Here is a 19,056-nt window from a genome sequence, read left to right on the forward strand (position 1 = left end):
CCCAGACGGCATTAATTAATGTCATAACAATTGATTATCTATTGTGTCTAGATTCGCGGAGCTTGAAGGATTAATAAATGAATTTAGAGGAAGCTCAAATGATTTCCTCAAAATTAATGCGGTTTTATAATAAAAACGCATAGTAAACACATAATTATTATTGTGCATTATTCTTTGGAAAGTAGTTCCCATTTACGACTTTTATATCAGCTTCCAGTCTCTGAATATTCCATTAATACAGTCCCAGCTACTTTGTTACTTAATCCGTTAAAAAACCGTGCCATTGTGTACGTGTGTGCTTCTATGCCCGTAAAATTAACTATTGTTAAAAATTATACAAGACGTGTGACAATTCGAAGGGCTGCTGATTCACTCGCACTGCCTCGCACGTTTTCGTATTGTTATTTCGACGTTAAGGTTGAGAAATCTGATGGTTCGAAAAACTTGGGGTCTGCCCCTTTAGAATTTAAATGGTGTGCTAAATAACTCTAAGTGCATGTGCTGAATATTTGGCAGTAGGTACAGTATGCATTTGCAGCTGCAACGCTTTGAGACAAACAATATACGAGTAATAACCGCCTCTGTGGTCTAGTGGTAAGACCACCTGCTTCAGACGCAGAGGTCCCGGGTTTGATTCCCAGTGGGGGCAGATTTTTCTGTTCGGTTTGGTTGGTGGTAGGGCTTGTTCTAAGTCCGCCTGGCTAGCTACCACCATCTTACCTAAGTCTGTCGCCATAACAACAATGTAAACAGCATTGTTGTGTTCCGGCAGTTAGAGATAGCCAGTTCCTCTGTGGTTGAGGATTCCGAGTGAAGCTCGCTTCCTGATCATCACTTACCATCAGGTTAGATACAAGCCAAGAGCTTCCTCGTTGTGGATAAAAAAAATACGAGTAATAACTCGCTGTCATTGCGATAATCCATCACGGCTAAAGAGGAAACTTGGAGAGATCTTAGAAGTTTGTAAAGTCGACTACTAAAGTGTTTAGATAACCAAAAGTTAAGGTACAGGCGACATCAGACGATTATTGCTTTTGCAAAGTCACCCCTACCTACATGGATATGGTGTTAAGTGTATCCTTGATTGGCCTTTGTCTGTGCCTAAAAGGCAAGAAATGCTTTATGTGCGTATTTGTATGAGACCACGGAGAGACCTGAACCTGTATTTAATTTTGCCTTACATAATTAATCATGAAAATGATTTCCCAACATGTATTTGTTTCATGTGACTGTCACATTTCTTCGAAAACAATGTTTTTGCACACATTTTAAATTCTCGGAAATTATTTATTAACATTCCTAGTCCGTTTACATAGTTACAGAAGATAAACATCATTTAAGTCACGACATAGTTTACCATACAATCGAGTTTGTGTTTAGCAACATAAACAACAAATTCCTCAAGATATAAAATATTTGAAGTATGGACGACGGCACATCATGGGAAGCATTTTGGCATCTATGTATGTATATATTTAGTAGTTTGTTCATTCGTTCGTTTCAGCCGAAAGACGTCCACTGCTGGACAAAGGCCTCCCCCAAGGTTTTCCACAAATACCGGACCAGCGCCGTCCGTCCAGGCACCTCCCGCGACCTACATCAGGTCGTCGGTCCACCTAGTGGAAGGCCTGCCCACACTGGTGGTCGCCACTCGAGAACTTTTCTGCCCTAGCGGCCATCATGACCATGTAGTTGTAAATGCTATTTTGGTAGAAATATACAATCCGAGGTGCTGTCAACATACAGCATATTAAGCTAAACACTGAGGTCTCTTATCTCGTTGAGATAGGTGCTGTTTGGCAAAAAACTTATATTCCGATGTACTCGTAGAATAAGGTCGTAGATTTCTATGCTATGTAGATGTTCCGTTTAGCGAATGATGAATGAAATGAGTCGGATATTTTGAACACAAAGGAAACATTTCGTGTTCCCGCTATTTGTCATCTAAACTTCCGAGGATTCATGTTCTGGTCAACTCAAGATTACTCAAGATGTTTCCGTGGGCTATTTTGGTAAGTCCATGAGTAATGTCGTCAAAAATTTCTTACATATCATTTTACTACGAAGAATGAGAGAGGGTTGCGTCTCTTCATACCTTCATAGCTCTAGAGAGAGAGCACAGAAATATTTATATGGAATAAAAACATCGATGTTCAACGTAACAGAAAACGATTCTAAAATCCAAATAACTCGACGATTGTTGGATCATTACTGTAAATTGTAATTTATTGTGTAGGCGTTTGCCAAAAACGAGAGAATAACGGGTTCCGAATGGTATATTATCTCAAAACCCATCAGATTTGTAATTGTGTATTGCAGCCAATAATATTTACAGACAAAGTGCCTAATAAATGATAACCCCTCACCTATGAAGTCGATAACTAATGGGATATATTTAAGCTGACATTAACTTATTAAGTAAAGAAACAAGGATCAAAGGCCTGCTTAACACTGCGGACAGAACAAGTTTCTCAATCAAAAAAATTAGCCTCATTAGAATGGCTTATTCCCACAATCTGAGATTTCTTCGATTGTCTTTGCATCCTGAAAGCAAGACATTTGAAAAAATCAAACCGTATCGTCTCTTACAAATAAATCTAACAGCTAGAGACCTTTTTGAAATGGACACAGGTATCCTAAGTGGGACATATTCAGCCAAATGATATCGGTAAAATCAACTCTATCGCCTCTGACATTGACCTTTTGCGCAGACGTTACACTTTATCGTGCCCGCCAAAAGTTCCAAGAACAATCAAGTCTACGTGCCGACAGACGAGAGCAAGAGATTAAAAAGGTCCAAGGGGTAGTTCCCTGGTCGGTCCCTAAGACGTCAGCCGAGGCTATAGGAAGTCACCGCCGGCCATGCACTTATCCAATTTGCCGCTATTATGATTTATTGGTGCGTCCATCCAAGTAGGCGCCTCTGGCCTAGACCGCTCGATTAGAACTCGTGTTCGCTGCGAGCGTGCGATTCTCTTGGGAGTTTTATGTTGAAACTTCTCTTCAACTTTCGTTCGTTCGTTTCAGCCAAATGACGTCCACTGCTGACAAAGTCCTCCCTCAAGGATTTCGACAGCGACAGGACCTGTGCTGCCCGTACCAAAGTACTTCCCGCGATCTACACCAGATCATCGATACATCTAGTGGGAGGGAGGCCTGCCCTTACTACGTCTTCAACTTACTTTTGGAATACTCGTATTACAATCGTTTTAAAGTTAGCCTCAACACGTGGCGTGGACCAACGGCAAGAAACTCTATCGACTCGAAGCTTCTGATTTCGATTGTCAGATCAGACAAACATAATCCACACAATAGAAGAAGAAGAAGGCTGTCGGTATTGGACTCTCTGATGGCGTCTTTTTTCTCGAAGCTTTCTGAGGATAGTTTTCTGAGAGCACATAAGTATACATAATTACATAGGTACCTACTTGTGGTTGGTATTTTTCGCCTGAAAAGTAGGTATTTCAGGCTCTTTGGACTTGGTCTTCAGCTTCACTTCTAAATTCGTTTCTTTAATGGTTGTCTGGGATAGTTCTACAGTATTTTGACTTATCTCAACTATTTGATACTGGAATTCGAGTCGGCACCGCTTTTAGTGGAGCCCCTGCCCTTACGATGGACATTGCATTATCGAGGCGGGAAAGAATGCCGACAGTCCTTGGAGGTCGAGATGGTGTCGCGAGGGGGACGATGGACGAACCACTACTAACTGACACTAACCTTTAAAACTTTTTCAAATAACATTGAGAGAATGAGTTTAACTTAAATAATAAAATCAATTTCACAAAAATGAAAACTTCTTCTCTCTAAATATTAAGTGCCCCATTAGGGTTAGGGTCATTCCATGACAAATGTTACCGAGGGTGAAAAACTAAATATGTTCTTTTCGCATTAAATCTGATGAATTTTGAAAGTAAACATTCCAAATTATAATGTGCAACAAAAAAATCTGCAAGAAACAAGTAATTTTTAAGTTATTAGTCTTCAAAGTCTATTCTTAAGTCAACTGTCTGAATGAACATTTTCTCTCTAATTATTGGTAATATGATTAAAAAAAAACTATCAATCTGTGAAACGTTTTGCCACTATATGATTTGAGGGCATTTATCATAGTATTGGTAGATAGCGCCATAGTCCCAAAAAAATTGATAATCATCAAGTTGTAAGTGTGTTTCCTTGTTACTTCGGCGATGTAACACCCGAAACAAAAAAACAGGTATTTGTTTTATTATTGTACCTTACACATGGATTAGGATAACAATATTTGGTAAAAGTAAGGTCATGGTAGTAATGATTTCAAATACTAACTAATATCTGAGCATGATACAAATTTAGTATGTTTCTTTCTTGATTAAAAACTGTAACACCCGAAACGTTTCGGGTATTACATTTTTATTTATATGTCTATAATGTGTGTATATTGCTTGGAGAAGTCAAAAAGTATTACTGTGAGGGTCCTTCGACCTCCCACTAGCGCTGGCGTCGGAAAAGGAGTCATATTTCTCTATTTAAGACATTTTTGAAATGTCGACTTAACACTAAAATTAAGGTATTGCTAAAAAGTCTCGATGTTTGACATTTCCATTAAATATCGTTATTATAAATTAAAGTAATGCTATTTCAAGCCAAAAACAATAGAAAAAGCTATATTCTGAGGAAAAATTTAACTTGAACTTTGTATATTTTTTAAGAAAAGCTGCTTCGTAATTTCAAACCAGAATTCGCTCTATTTGTGTTAATTTGTTGTACTCCTTATTTTGTAGTACCTAGAGACTAATAAAACACCGATTTTATCTATGAAACGCGTTGCATTTTCGTACTCGTAACACCCGAAACAGAACCACTGTAACACCCGAAACAAAGAAAAAAATTACAAAAAAATAGTAAAACGTTTTATGTAACAGTGATTGTATGTTACATGGTTTGCAAATTTCATACTTTAGAAGTCCTGTAAGTTTGAGGTATGATTCTTTAAGAAAATTCGCTAAATTTCGAGTAAATGCAGCAACAGTCAGAACATAGAGGCAAAATCTCGTAACGCCCGAAACGCACACTTTTCGACTCATATTTTCGTTATCCTACATTCTAAGCTGCACAAACTTTATTATTTAGATAAAACAACTAAAAACGGACAGATTAAGGCACTAATATTATTAAAATACTATTTCAAAATACAAGAAATTGTTGAATATGTGTGTACGAACGTAACACCCGAAACGATGGAATGACCCCTTACCTTTTCTTTTTTACTACATTTTGACGTTCATAAGTGCCACTTGTGGTTTAAACTGAATAAATATTTTTGATTTTGATTTTGATATTTCTACTAGTCCAAAAACATTTTTAAATACCTTTAGACTCACATTCACAGAATGACTTAGATCAAGTCTATAGTAAGTAAAAGGCCAATATTCTCACACTTAGCTACCTCATTATTGTATTGTTTAAAATCAATATTTAATTAATCATATGCACAAGGAACAAATAAATTAGTCATGAAATAGTCTAGTATATCTGACAAATAAATTTTTACTAGGTACAGTCAGCATCAAATAGTTTATCACACCCAAAGTTAGTCAAAAAGTTACAGCACGTCTTAGGTTGTAGTATTATTGTCAAATTTTTGGCCACTTTGGGTGTCAAGAACTATTTAACGCTATTGTACCTAGTTCCAACTTATTTCCAACACATGCCATTTGAAATCCAACATTAAACAATCCAAGGCTAATTGTTGTTTGAACAAACAGAAGCACCTATTGTAGCATTATCTAGATCAACATGTGGACATTATGCAGAAAGCTTTGTGTACTTTCAGTTGTTTTATAGGCAATGAGATCATCGGAGTACCTGTTCCATTGCAGTGAACGGATGTTGGTATGTGCTGTATGATAACAATGGGTTTAGGGTATAACTTGAAAATAATGGAGCTACATTTTTAATTTATATGTTTTCACAGAGGGAAAACCAATGAATGAAGTACCTATTATAGTCTGTATAATAACTTAGTTTGAAAATAGTACTGTATTATTTTCACAGAGAAACTGAAAATAATACATTTTCTGGTAACTAGTAGCTAGCTAGATGTCTCCTACAATTCTACATAATATGGCCTCAGTGGAGATCCTTGAGGGAGAGATAATGAATAAACATTGTAACTGTGGAAAATTTGCTGATTTCTGTCCTATTTTTGTTTTGTGTGATTATTTGTCTGTGTATCAAAATTGTTTGTTTCCCAAATATAATAAATAAAGAAATAAATTCAAATTCAATTCAAATTCAAATTATTTATTTGCATAAACATCAAGTGCATTTAGTTTCAAAGTTTTTTTTATTTTATGTTATTCGTTAAATTAATTTTTAGTTTTGTAAGGCTGTTGTAAGGTAATAATTCAGTTTTTTTAGGCCACATTTTCCCCTAAATCCTAATGACACATTTTTCATTAAATTATCATTAAGAAGCCAAGCTTTCTTATTTCTTTATTCATAACATACAAATACCATCTACAGCCTAAAATAATTATTTGTTTGTATCCTCACCTGAAACCTTGTAGTTGACGGCTGATCCTTGAACCGGGAGGGCTTCTCCATGTCCCTGAAGCTGCTCTTCGTCATCGGCGATTTAGTAGGCTGCACCACCACCCCGCCATTCGACACAGGGTCGACCAACAGCCGGTCTTTCTCACCCGCCTCCCTACTCTTGAAATGCAACCCCGATTCCACATCCTCACTCTTCGGAATCACCTCAGAAGGATACTGGATGTTACCATTAGTCGCTGCCATAGACTTAGCAGAACTAATCTTCCTAAATCTACCGATAATAACATCTTCTTCGTCGTTGACGGGCACATGAAGTGTTTCCGCGGGCTCGGCCGGCTTAGAAGCACCCGTTTCCGTCTTCACTGGACTCAACTCAATGTCTTTCTGAGGGGAAGTCATTGTGTGATTTGTATAAGACAGTTACAGTCTATTTTAATCAAATAATACAGTCATTTCAGTTCAACTAAGCGATATAAATTCGAAACGCTAGCATTAAATTCTTCACTTGTTGACACGAATACCGACCATGCGGTATTGAGAATAGAAATTAAATCGTCAAAAATTCAAAAGAAGGGACTGAATTATTATCGTCATATTTAGTTAACACAAAATTTAACGAAATTAAGTTAGAACATTTCAAAGTCACGCGTAAAACACGCGCGCGATTTTAACAAATTGTGGACGCGACCATTTCTGATGACTTTCAATTTGACAACTGATGAACTGACTGACTGACCGAACCGAATGAATGAAGAACTGGAAAAATCGATTAAAAATGCTTGCTTTGTGGCGATGCACTAGTGAAGCTCCATAGAGCGAGAAGATCCGATTATTCAATTGAAAATAAACATTTAATAGACTAGTTTTCGCGTATGAAAGATCCGCTAGATGGCGGGACGTGGATGTGGGGTCTGACTGCTGCGTGATTGGTGGATTTTGACATATCTGTCAATGTCATGTCAAAAATAACCAATCATGCAGCATTTGGACCTCACTTTTAAGTATCGCCATCTGGCGGATTTTTCATACGTGAAAACCCTCATTATTAACAGACAATACGACAGGGCCCATATTTTTGGCGTAAGGGTTGCAAGTGCAGTTGCACTTTTTGATTGAATCGAAAGGCCTTTCGACCACTTTTCGACTGCCCCGATTGCGCTAATTTTTAACGTCTCCAATACATTAGCGCTTCTTCACCAGTTGCGCTCCGTTTTTCAATCCAGTTGCGCGTGAACTTTACCGCATAAAGTTCACGCGCAAACAAAGACGAAACAACGGATTTAATCACTTTCCAATAAAAGTCCAAACACCTTACTTTTTCACTAAAAACAGCAAATTAAATGTTCGTGAAGGCGTCTGACTCGAGTTTGAGAAAAAGTAGCTTTCTTTCAGCTTTTACACAAAGAAGCAGTTGGGTTTTGATTTCGTTTGAACTAGCTGTCACGCGATACGAATTTGTGATTTTCGTTCAAATTCAAATTCTTTATTTGCTTATAAATAGGGTAAATACATAAGTGGTGGATGGTTAGTCGTCTAGTCGCGTTGTAGTTGAAAATATTTAGCGCAATCGGTTGTTGACAAATAAAAGGCGTGCAATACTGTTCGACGTTTATTGCCAGACTGGTTTATAGAATACCCGCGTTACAATATATACCAACACCTTCACCCTTAATTAACATTAATTTAAACTTATGACTAATTATCTAAATAGACAATATGTAGATTGTCTTAAGTATCACTATAGTGATAAAGTTACCTTACATTAATACTTATTCTAATAGTAATAGACTCCAACATAAAATCATATTCAGAGTATTTAAGTACACTTATAATATTTAACAATATTCGTCCCAACCGTATCGTACAGGGCGTTTAATTAAACGTTTATTGGGTCTTACATTCTCTAGGGGCGAAACACTACTTTCCACTATTGGTACACTGGGTTCGCTTATTTGTTCCGGTGACTTTGTTACGTCAGGTGACGCCGGCGCCATCTCCTCCGAGGAAGAAGAGGAGCGCTCCTCTGGTACACTCCCCTCCCTCTCAGTCACGGGGACCACCAGGGAACTCGCTCTGCGCGTTGGCGGTATACATCTACTGTCAGGTGCCTCGGATACCCTACGCCTTAATTGGTCGACGTGCCTATGTACCTCGGTTCCATTAACACACTTTACCCTATAATCTGTATTGCCTAAAATTTTTGATACCTCACCGGGGATCCATTTGTCCCGGGAACGAAAATCACGACACCAAACATCATCGCCTTGACGGAGCTGACGTTGTCGTATCAGTGTACAATCGCCGTTTTCCCTTACCTGCTTGTCACCGACACGTCCCGAGCGGTCAGGTTTTAGTCTATCTAAACGCATACGTAGATTCCTACCTAAGAGAATTTTGGCAGGACTGTCGCCCGTTGTATAATGTTCAGTGTTTCTGTAAGCAAGTAAAAACCTATTTAGGGCCGTATCTATATCTACCTTCTGTTTAATAGCCTTTTTTATAACTCGTTTACATATTTTAACCGAATTTTCAGCTGCTCCATTGGAAGCGGGATGATACGGTGCTGAAAAAATGTGGTCTATGCCATTATTCTTCAAAAAGCTGTCAAATTCAGTNCAAGTAATTTATGACGGTGACGTGGGATTAGTGGGGCACTGGAGTTGTATTTATTACATTAATGGAATACTGCGTGTGTACGATAGTCTTGTTGGTGTTCTAGGAAAATCGCAAAAAATATATGTAAAAGCCTTGTTTCCGTATCTATCGGAGTCATGTATTCAGTTTCCAAGTGTTCAGCGACAACCGAATACTATTGATTGTGGTTTGTTTGCCATTGCTTTTGCCACCTCTTTAGCTCGGAATATTTATAAATACATATATAAAATTAATATTCATACATAAAAGTACAAGGCAAAATATCGGGAGAGTTTAGGCTCCATTCACCAGGTGTATAAATTGACATAATAAGTTTATTATATTTGCTGCTACGGAACCCTTTGTGCGCGAGCCCGACTCGCACTTGTTTATAACTCGTTTACATATTTTAACCGAATTTTCCGCTGCTCCATTGGAAGCGGGATGATACGGTGCTGAAAAAATGTGGTCTATGCCATTATTCTTCAAAAAGCTGTCAAATTCAGTACTCGTAAACGGGGGTCCATTGTCGCTAACCACCTGTTTTGGTAGGCCGAACCTCGCCCACATGTCGCGTAAAACTGAGATGACTGCTCCGGCGGTAGTACTTTTCATTTTTATAGCCTCGATCCACTTTGAGCATGCATCTACTACTATTAGGTAAGTCGTGCCAAACATGGGCCCTAAGAAATCCAGATGCAGCCTAGACCATGGGCGGTCAGGCCATGGCCAGGGACTCGGCGCGTGCGCCGGCGGTGCGTCCGCCACGCTGGCGCATACGGCGCATCGCCGGCACGCCGCCTCCACCGCCTCGTCCACGCCGGGCCACCACACGTAGCTGCGGGCTAATGCTTTTGTTTTAACTATGCCCATGTGTGAATCATGCAACTCATCTATTACTCTATTTCTACAGGAAGCTGGGATGACAACGCGGTGACCCCACATAATGCACCCTAGTTCGCAATACAACTCATTTTTTCTATTCAAATAAGGTTTAAGCTCTTTTAATTCTACATCAGCAGGCCAACCATCCGTGATATAACTCCTTACCCTACTTAGTATGGGATCAGATGAAGTTTCTTTCTTTAAGATTTTATAGTCCAATAAGAGCGCTTCAGTAGCAAAATGTAAATATGTTTGCTCGGGAAGTTTTTCTTCCGTGGCAACGGTGTCATCTTTGTGAGTTTTAATTAAGCGCGAGAGAGAATCGGCTGTGTTTTTGTCGGTATTAATATATTCGATTTGGAAATCATAAGCTGAAAGTTTGATAGCCCACCTTTGAAGGCGACTCGCCGCCGTGGTAGGTATTCCTACATTAGGGCCAAATATGCTCACTAGGGGTTTGTGGTCTGTGCGTAATATAAACTTTCTCCCGTACAAATATTGATGGAACTTCTCTACAGAAAATATAATCGCTAGTGCCTCTTTATGAATCTGACTGTAATTTGTTTCCGCCGAAGTGAGTGCGCGCGACGCGTACGCGACCACCCGCTCCGAGCCGTCGGGCGCGCGCTGCGCCAGCACCGCGCCCAGCCCGTGCGCGCTGGCGTCGCACGTCACTACAGTCGGCCACGCTATATTATAATGTACTAATACGCTTGTACTGCATAGTAATTTTTTAATCGTCAAAAAATAATTATTTTCCTCTTTTCCCCAGTAATAGTGTTTCCCTTTCTTTAATAAGTTATACAGTGGTGATAAATATGATGCAAGGTTTTTAACAAATTTCCCATAAAAGTTCACCATGCCTAAGAATGATTTTAATTCCGTAGTATTCCGTGGCGGAGGCATGTCAATTATTGGTTTAATTTTGTACACTGGGTTCGCTTATTTGTTTCGGTGACTTTGTTACGCCAGGTGACGCCGGCGCCATCTCCCCCGAGGAAGAAGAGGAGCGCTCCTCTGGTACACTCCCCTCCCTCACAGTTACAGGGACCACCAGGGAACTCGCTCTGCGCGTCGGCGGTATACATCTACTGTCAGGTGCCTCGGATACCCTACGCCTTAATTGGTCTACATGCCTATGTACCTCGGTTCCATTATCACACTTTAGCCTATAATCTGTATTGCCTAAAATTTTTGATACCTCACCGGGGATCCATTTGTCTCGGGAACGAAAATCACGACACCAAACATCATCACCTTGATGGAGCTGACGTTGTCGTTTCAGTGAACACTCGCCGTTTTCCCTTACCTGCTTGTCAACGACACGTCCCGAGCGGTCAGGTTTTAGTCTATCTAAACGCATACGTAGATTCCTACCTAAGAGGATTTTGGCAGGACTGTCGCCCGTTGTATAATGTTCAGTGTTTCTGTAAGCAAGTAAAAACCTATTTAGGGCCGTATCTATATCTACCTTCTGTTTAATAGCCTTTTTTATAACTCGTTTACATATTTTAACAGAATTTTCAGCTGCTCCATTGGAAGCGGGATGATACGGTGCTGAAAAAATGTGGTCTATGCCATTATTCTTCAAAAAGCTATCAAATTCAGTACTTGTAAACGGGGGTCCGTTGTCGCTAACCACCTGTTTTGGTAGGCCGAACCTCGCCCACATGTCGCGTAAAACTGAGATGACTGCTCCGGCGGTAGTACTCTTCATTTTTATAGCCTCGATCCACTTTGAGCATGCATCTACTACTATTAGGTAAGTCGTGCCCAACATGGGCCCTAAGAAATCAAGATGCAGCCTAGACCATGGGCGGTCAGGCCACGGCCAGGGACTCGGCGCGTGCGCCGGCGGCGCGTCCGCCACGCTGGCGCACACGGCGCATCGCCCGCACGCCGCCTCCACCGCCTCGTCCACGCCGGGCCACCACACGTAGCTGCGTGCTAATGATTTTGTTTTAACTATGCCCATGTGTGAATCATGCAACTCATTTATTACTCTATTTCTACAGGAAGCTGGAATGACAACTCGGTGACCCCACATAATGCACCCCAGTTCGCAATACAACTCGTTTTTTCTATTCAAATAAGGTTTAAGCTCTTTTAATTCTACATCAGCAGGCCAACCATCTGTGATATAACTCCTTACCCTACTTAGCATGGGATCAGATGAAGTTTCTTTCTTTAAGATTTTATAGTCCAATAAGAGCGCTTCAGTAGCAAAATGTAAATATGTTTGCTCGGGAAGTTTTTCTTCCGTGGCAACGTTGTCATCTTTGTGAGTTTTAATTAAGCGCGATACTAAAGATTCTTCAGAAGCTGTTTGATTCTGTCATCCTTGAGCAAAAAAACGCCTACGGCATGGCACAGTAATGTGGTGATACTCTTCTTCAAAAAAGGCGACAAAACCTTGTTGAAGAATTATAGACCCATCTCACTTCTGAGCCATGTCTACAAGCTGTTTTCGAGAGTCATCGAGAATCGTCTCATTCATGAGCTGTCAACGTCGTTATTTCGTTTTGAAGAACAGGCTAAGGTCATAGATCATACTATTCATACTGCTTCGTTTCATCTTTTTCGAGTAGAGTTTTTCAATGCATAAATTTATTCATCAAATTTTGTTATTATTAAGACATTTTTTATGATAAAGGTACAAACGCAACGATAAGAACGGATTTTTTATTTTTAAATAGCTTAATTTTAACACTATCAAGAACTATGCTACATGGTTCCTTCCAGACTAACCTGATTTCCACTAAGCAAACAATCTTTGGTTCTGTTTAGTTATAAAAATTTTGTAACAATTTTTGCTAAATGGAACCAACCAACATTGGTTCTAGTTTGCATAATTAGTTTAAATAAGTGCTTAGGGACCATGCTGTATAGTTCTTTATAGTTTTTAAAAGTTGGCCAAAGCGGGTTGGTTCCGCAAGTGACAGTGCTGTATCTCTGTTGTTAGTCGTTAAAAATGTACCATAATTTTTTTGAAGATAGAATGCGTTATTTGAGCGCCATCTATGTACTTAACTCAATTTCACTCAAAGTGTGGGTTGGTTCCTGTTTGCATAAATGGGTCCACTTAATGTCAGAACTACGGAACCCTAAAAAGAAAAAGAAAAGTAAACGTCATTCCTTTGCACTGAAGTGCTGAAGTTCCCTTACTTCCCTTAGCTGTGGACGTTCCTTTGTCACTTTGTGCCGTATGGATCTTTATCCAAAGCCGTAAAACCAACCTCTATGAAAAAAAAAATGTCACTTTGTCGTTGTCTATGCGTGCGTAGCGAAGAAAGTAAACAACACAATTCGTGCTATAAAAATGAATTCCAAAGTTTACAAGTGCTGTGCAGTACCTCAGTGTAAAAACACATCAAGAAGAACACCGGACAAAGTTTTTGTACATGTTCCAACCAAGAAAATATTAAGAGATCAGTGGTTGAAGCTCGCTCGGCTAACGGAGCCCGACGATGTCACATCAATTTATTTTTGTGAAGACCACTTTGATGTGAGTATGCTAACTGACAAATAAAAGGCGTGCATACTGTTCGACATTTATTGCCAGACTGGTTTATAGAATACCCGCGTTACAATATATACCAACACCTTCACCCTTAATTAACATTAATTTAGACTTATGACTAATTATCTAAATAGACAATATGTAGATTGTCTTAAGTATCACTATAGTGATAAAGTTACCTTACATTAATACTTATTCTAATAGTAATAGACTCCAACATAAAATCATATTCAGAGTATTTAAGTACACTTATAATATTTAACAATATTCGTCCCAACCGTATCGTACAGGGCGTTTAATTAAACGTTTATTGGGTCTTACATTCTCTAGGGGCGAAACACTACTTTCCACTATTGGTACACTGGGTTCGCTTATTTGTTCCGGTGACTTTGTTACGTCAGGTGACGCCGGCGCCATCTCCTCCGAGGAAGAAGAGGAGCGCTCCTCTGGTACACTCCCCTCCCTCTCAGTCACGGGGACCACCAGGGAACTCGCTCTGCGCGTTGGCGGTATACATCTACTGTCAGGTGCCTCGGATACCCTACGCCTTAATTGGTCGACGTGCCTATGTACCTCGGTTCCATTAACACACTTTACCCTATAATCTGTATTGCCTAAAATTTTTGATACCTCACCGGGGATCCATTTGTCCCGGGAACGAAAATCACGACACCAAACATCATCGCCTTGACGGAGCTGACGTTGTCGTATCAGTGTACAATCGCCGTTTTCCCTTACCTGCTTGTCACCGACACGTCCCGAGCGGTCAGGTTTTAGTCTATCTAAACGCATACGTAGATTCCTACCTAAGAGAATTTTGGCAGGACTGTCGCCCGTTGTATAATGTTCAGTGTTTCTGTAAGCAAGTAAAAACCTATTTAGGGCCGTATCTATATCTACCTTCTGTTTAATAGCCTTTTTTATAACTCGTTTACATATTTTAACCGAATTTTCAGCTGCTCCATTGGAAGCGGGATGATACGGTGCTGAAAAAATGTGGTCTATGCCATTATTCTTCAAAAAGCTGTCAAATTCAGTACTCGTAAACGGGGGTCCATTGTCGCTAACCACCTGTTTTGGTAGGCCGAACCTCGCCCACATGTCGCGTAAAACTGAGATGACTGCTCCGGCGGTAGTACTTTTCATTTTTATAGCCTCGATCCACTTTGAGCATGCATCTACCACTATTAGGTAAGTCGTGCCAAACATGGGCCCTAAGAAATCCAGATGCAGCCTAGACCATGGGCGGTCAGGCCATGGCCAGGGACTCGGCGAGTGCGCCGGCGGCGCGTCCGCCACGCTGGCGCATACGGCGCATCGCCGGCACGCCGCCTCCACCGCCTCGTCCACGCCGGGCCACCACACGTAGCTGCGGGCTAATGCTTTTGTTTTAACTATGCCCATGTGTGAATCATGCAACTCATCTATTACTCTATTTCTACAGGAAGCTGGGATGACAACGCGGTGACCCCACATAATGCACCCTAGTTCGCAATACAACTCATTTTTTCTATTCAAATAAGGTTTAAGCTCTTTTAATTCTACATCAGCAGGCCAACCATCCGTGATATAACTCCTTACCCTACTTAGTATGGGATCAGATGAAGTTTCTTTCTTTAAGATTTTATAGTCCAATAAGAGCGCTTCAGTAGCAAAATGTAAATATGTTTGCTCGGGAAGTTTTTCTTCCGTGGCAACGGTGTCATCTTTGTGAGTTTTAATTAAGCGCGAGAGAGAATCGGCTGTGTTTTTGTCGGTATTAATATATTCGATTTGGAAATCATAAGCTGAAAGTTTGATAGCCCACCTTTGAAGGCGACTCGCCGCCGTGGTAGGTATTCCTACATTAGGGCCAAATATGCTCACTAGGGGTTTGTGGTCTGTGCGTAATATAAACTTTCTCCCGTACAAATATTGATGGAACTTCTCTACAGAAAATATAATCGCTAGTGCCTCTTTATGAATCTGACTGTAATTTGTTTCCGCCGAAGTGAGTGCGCGCGACGCGTACGCGACCACCCGCTCCGAGCCGTCGGGCGCGCGCTGCGCCAGCACCGCGCCCAGCCCGTGCGCGCTGGCGTCGCACGTCACTACAGTCGGCCACGCTATATTATAATGTACTAATACGCTTGTACTGCATAGTAATTTTTTAATCGTCAAAAAATAATTATTTTCCTCTTTTCCCCAGTAATAGTGTTTCCCTTTCTTTAATAAGTTATACAGTGGTGATAAATATGATGCAAGGTTTTTAACAAATTTCCCATAAAAGTTCACCATGCCTAAGAATGATTTTAATTCCGTAGTATTCCGTGGCGGAGGCATGTCAATTATTGGTTTAATTTTTTCAGGATTGGTTCTTAGGCCCTTCTTATCTATAATAAATCCCAGATATTCTACATGTTCTGATAAGAAATTGCATTTACTCTTTTTAATTTTAAGCCCGTTGGTCTGTAAAATTTCTAAAACTTGCTCAATAGTTTTTAAGTGACTAATTATATTTTTGCTTTTGATTAAAATATCGTCGTAAAATATGACTACATCTGACATACCTTTAAAAAGATTTTCCATAAACTTTTGAAAAATTCCTGGGCTCGAAGAAAGACCGTACACCAAACGGTTGTATTTGAACAGTCCTCGATGGGTGTTAATAACTGTGTACTTTCTAGATGACTCATCGAGGATCAGCTGATTATAGGCTTGAGAGAGATCTAATTTAGTAAAATATTCGTTCCCACATAGGTCACTAAACAAGTCCTCAACTTTTGGAACCGGGTATCTGTCGACCATCAAGACACGATTCAAGGTTACCTTATAGTCCGCACATAGACGTATACCGCCATCCGCCTTTCTCGCGATCACCAGAGGAGTGGCCCAGTCGGAGCGCTCCACGGGCTCGATGACGCCGGCGCGCAGCATGGCGTCGAGCTCGGCGTCGACGCGCGGGCGCAGCGCGTACGGCACGGGCCGCGCGCGGCAGAACACGGGCTCCGCGCCCTCGCGCACGTGCAGCTGCACCGCCGGCCCCGCGAAGCGACCCAGTGTCCCGTCGAACAATGACTCATGCCTGGAAATTATTTCATTCAATTGTTTATTATTATTGTCTTCTCTTGCGATGTTCACATTGTTTACATTTATTTTAGGTATTTCGATATTTAATTCTGAGAGCCATTGACGACCTAGCAGACTGGTAGTGCCGTTATTTATTACATACAAATCCAATTGTTTACTTATGTTTTTATATTTTACTTCCACCTTGATATAGCCAAGTGGTTGAATTATAGAACCATTATAAAATTTTAATTTTAATTGACAAGAATGAAGAGGCAAGTTACTATAGTTGGTCTGATAAGTAATAGAACTAATACAAGACAAGGCAGAACCGGTATCTATTTCCATGTTTAAAGACTTCTTCTGTACTAAAAGAGTGATACATACCGGTCTGTATTTACTTATAGACATTTGATACATCGGTTGCTCGTCATCCTCGTCATCGCTTTCTTTGTCGTCGACCCCTGGTATCGACGCCAAGCAGCCGTCGTCGTAATTGTCCTCTACCGTGCCGCCGCCGCCGTGCTGATGCACCCAGTACGTGTCCGCGTTCCGGTCGCTCCCGGAAACATGTCCGGCTTGGCCGCGGCTTTTTCCGCGCGTCGTTGCTGCGCCACCGTTGCCGCTACGCCTTCCACGCCATCCTCCGCGACCCCTTCCAGTGAAGGTCACTCCCCGTGGTTGGTAATTGCTAGGTGCCCTCGTCATTTCGGGTCTTGCACTTGCACTTTTTTCCGGACACATCCTTCTTAGGTGGCCTAAATTCTTACAGAAACTGCACTCGAAGTTTTTATATTTACAGTTTTCTGTCTTATGTCCGTTATCTCCGCACGCCATGCACTTTAAATTATTCTGGATCTTATTCACCGTGACTGTAGAACTAATGTCGCGATCGACAGCGCATGCATTTTTTTCGGCCGTTTCCAATGTTACCGCCAACTTGACCGCCCGATTAAATGCTATGCAGTCATCTTCCGCGAATAACCTTTGTCTCGTGGTTTCACTTGTTATTCCACACACGATTTGGTCACGTAAGTTTTCTTCTAGGGTCGAGCCGAAATCACAGGGTTTTGCGAGTCTCTTTAGCTCAGTGACGTAATCAGCTACCGATTCTCCGTTTGCTTGTCGCCGTTGCCGAAATAAGTATCGTGCCGCCAAGATTGATGGTTTAGGTTGTAGATGATTCTTCATAAGAGTAACTGCTACTTCATAAGTTAACGTCGATGGTTTTTGTGGACTCGATAATGTAGACAATAATTGATACGCTTCCTCCCCCATCACCGCAATTAAAGTGGGTAATTTGAGGTTATCTTCAATTTTGTTCGCAAGAAAATACATTTCTATCCGCTCACAATACACTGTCCAGTTCCCAGATTTCACATCAAATTCTTGAATTCGTCCCACGCCCCCCATGATAAAATAAAACAATATTTCTGCTATTNTATTAAATGATATGCTGTCATCTTCCGCGAATAATCTTTGCCTCGTGGTTTCACTTGTTATTCCACACACGATTTGATCACGTAAGTTTTCTTCTAGGGTCGAGCCGAAATCACAGGGTTTGGCGAGTCTCTTTAGCTCGGTGACGTAATCAGCTACCGATTCTCCGTTTGCTTGTCGCCGTTGCCGGAATAAGTATCGTGCCGCCAAGATTGAAGGTTTAGGTTGTAGATGATTCTTCATAAGGGTAACTGCTACTTCATAGGTTAACGTCGATGGTTTTTGTGGACTCGATAATGTAGACAATAATTGATACGCTTCCTCCCCCATCACCGCAATTAAAGTGGGTAATTTGACGTTATCTTCAATTTTGTTTGCAAGAAAATACATTTCTATCCGCTCACAATACACTGTCCAGTTCCCAGATTTCACATCAAATTCTTGAATTCGTCCCACGCCCCCCATGATAACACAATATTTCCGTTATTTACGCACACAAAACTTTTCACCCGTTCCGTTTGTGACGTGAGTCCGCCTGTCGCCAGTGACAAATAAGAGACGTGCGTACTGTTCGACATTTATTGCAAGACTAGTTTATGGAATACCCGCGTTACAATATATACCATCTGCNAATACTGTTCGACGTTTATTGCCAGACTGGTTTATAGAATACCCGCGTTACAATATATACCAGTTGTGATAAATGATTTTGATTATCCTGACTGATTGATAGATTAAATCGATTAAAAAATCAACATTCAATTGCGTATACAATTTCTTATTAATTATAAACTTGTATTGTCACACACACACGTTATTATTTATAAATAATAATTACATAAAGTAAAGATGGTTTATTATTTAGAATTGATATATTTTGGTAAAAAGTTCACAAAATTAAATTCCGATTTCGGACGAAAACGCGATTACGTCATGATGACGTCATCCATCTGGAATTTTATTGTTCATTCATATCATCTGTCATTAGTGTC

At 40.5% G+C, this 19,056-nt stretch overlaps 2 protein-coding genes across 4 annotated transcripts in view; both read right to left on the reverse strand.

The window, feature by feature from the left end:
• The window catches only part of Ncc69 (sodium chloride cotransporter 69), a 45,460-nt gene extending 38,209 nt beyond the window's left edge, over nt 1-7,251 (reverse strand). Inside the window, exon 1 of the mRNA XM_028310645.1 lies at nt 6,538-7,251. Coding sequence (XP_028166446.1) covers nt 6,538-6,936 — 399 coding nt within the window. The 5' untranslated portion in view covers nt 6,937-7,251. The remainder of the gene's footprint in view (nt 1-6,537) is intronic.
• Nucleotides 7,252-8,133: 882 nt separating this feature from the next.
• On the reverse strand, nt 8,134-18,057 carry LOC114357141 (uncharacterized protein K02A2.6-like). Of its 3 annotated transcripts, none has more exons than XM_028310623.1 (2): nt 14,615-18,057; nt 8,134-9,152 (listed from the first exon to the last, which is right to left on the reverse strand). In XM_028310623.1, exons 1-2 carry the CDS (start codon nt 18,035-18,037, stop codon nt 8,373-8,375), a joined length of 4,203 nt encoding a protein of 1,400 aa, XP_028166424.1. In that variant the 5' UTR covers nt 18,038-18,057; the 3' UTR covers nt 8,134-8,372. The 3 variants fall into 3 exon arrangements, with proteins under 3 accessions (XP_028166424.1, XP_028166425.1, XP_028166426.1); XM_028310624.1 differs by lacking the exon at nt 8,134-9,152 and having other exon boundaries at nt 13,602-16,640; nt 17,012-18,057; XM_028310625.1 differs by lacking the exon at nt 8,134-9,152 and having other exon boundaries at nt 14,976-16,640; nt 17,012-18,057.
• Between the last annotated feature and the right edge of the window lie 999 nt (nt 18,058-19,056).

This window comes from Ostrinia furnacalis, unplaced genomic scaffold (genome assembly GCF_004193835.3).
Source record: "Ostrinia furnacalis isolate ACB-3 unplaced genomic scaffold, ASM419383v2 OfSCF3056, whole genome shotgun sequence".
In the NCBI taxonomy this organism is placed as follows: domain Eukaryota; kingdom Metazoa; phylum Arthropoda; class Insecta; order Lepidoptera; family Crambidae; genus Ostrinia; species Ostrinia furnacalis.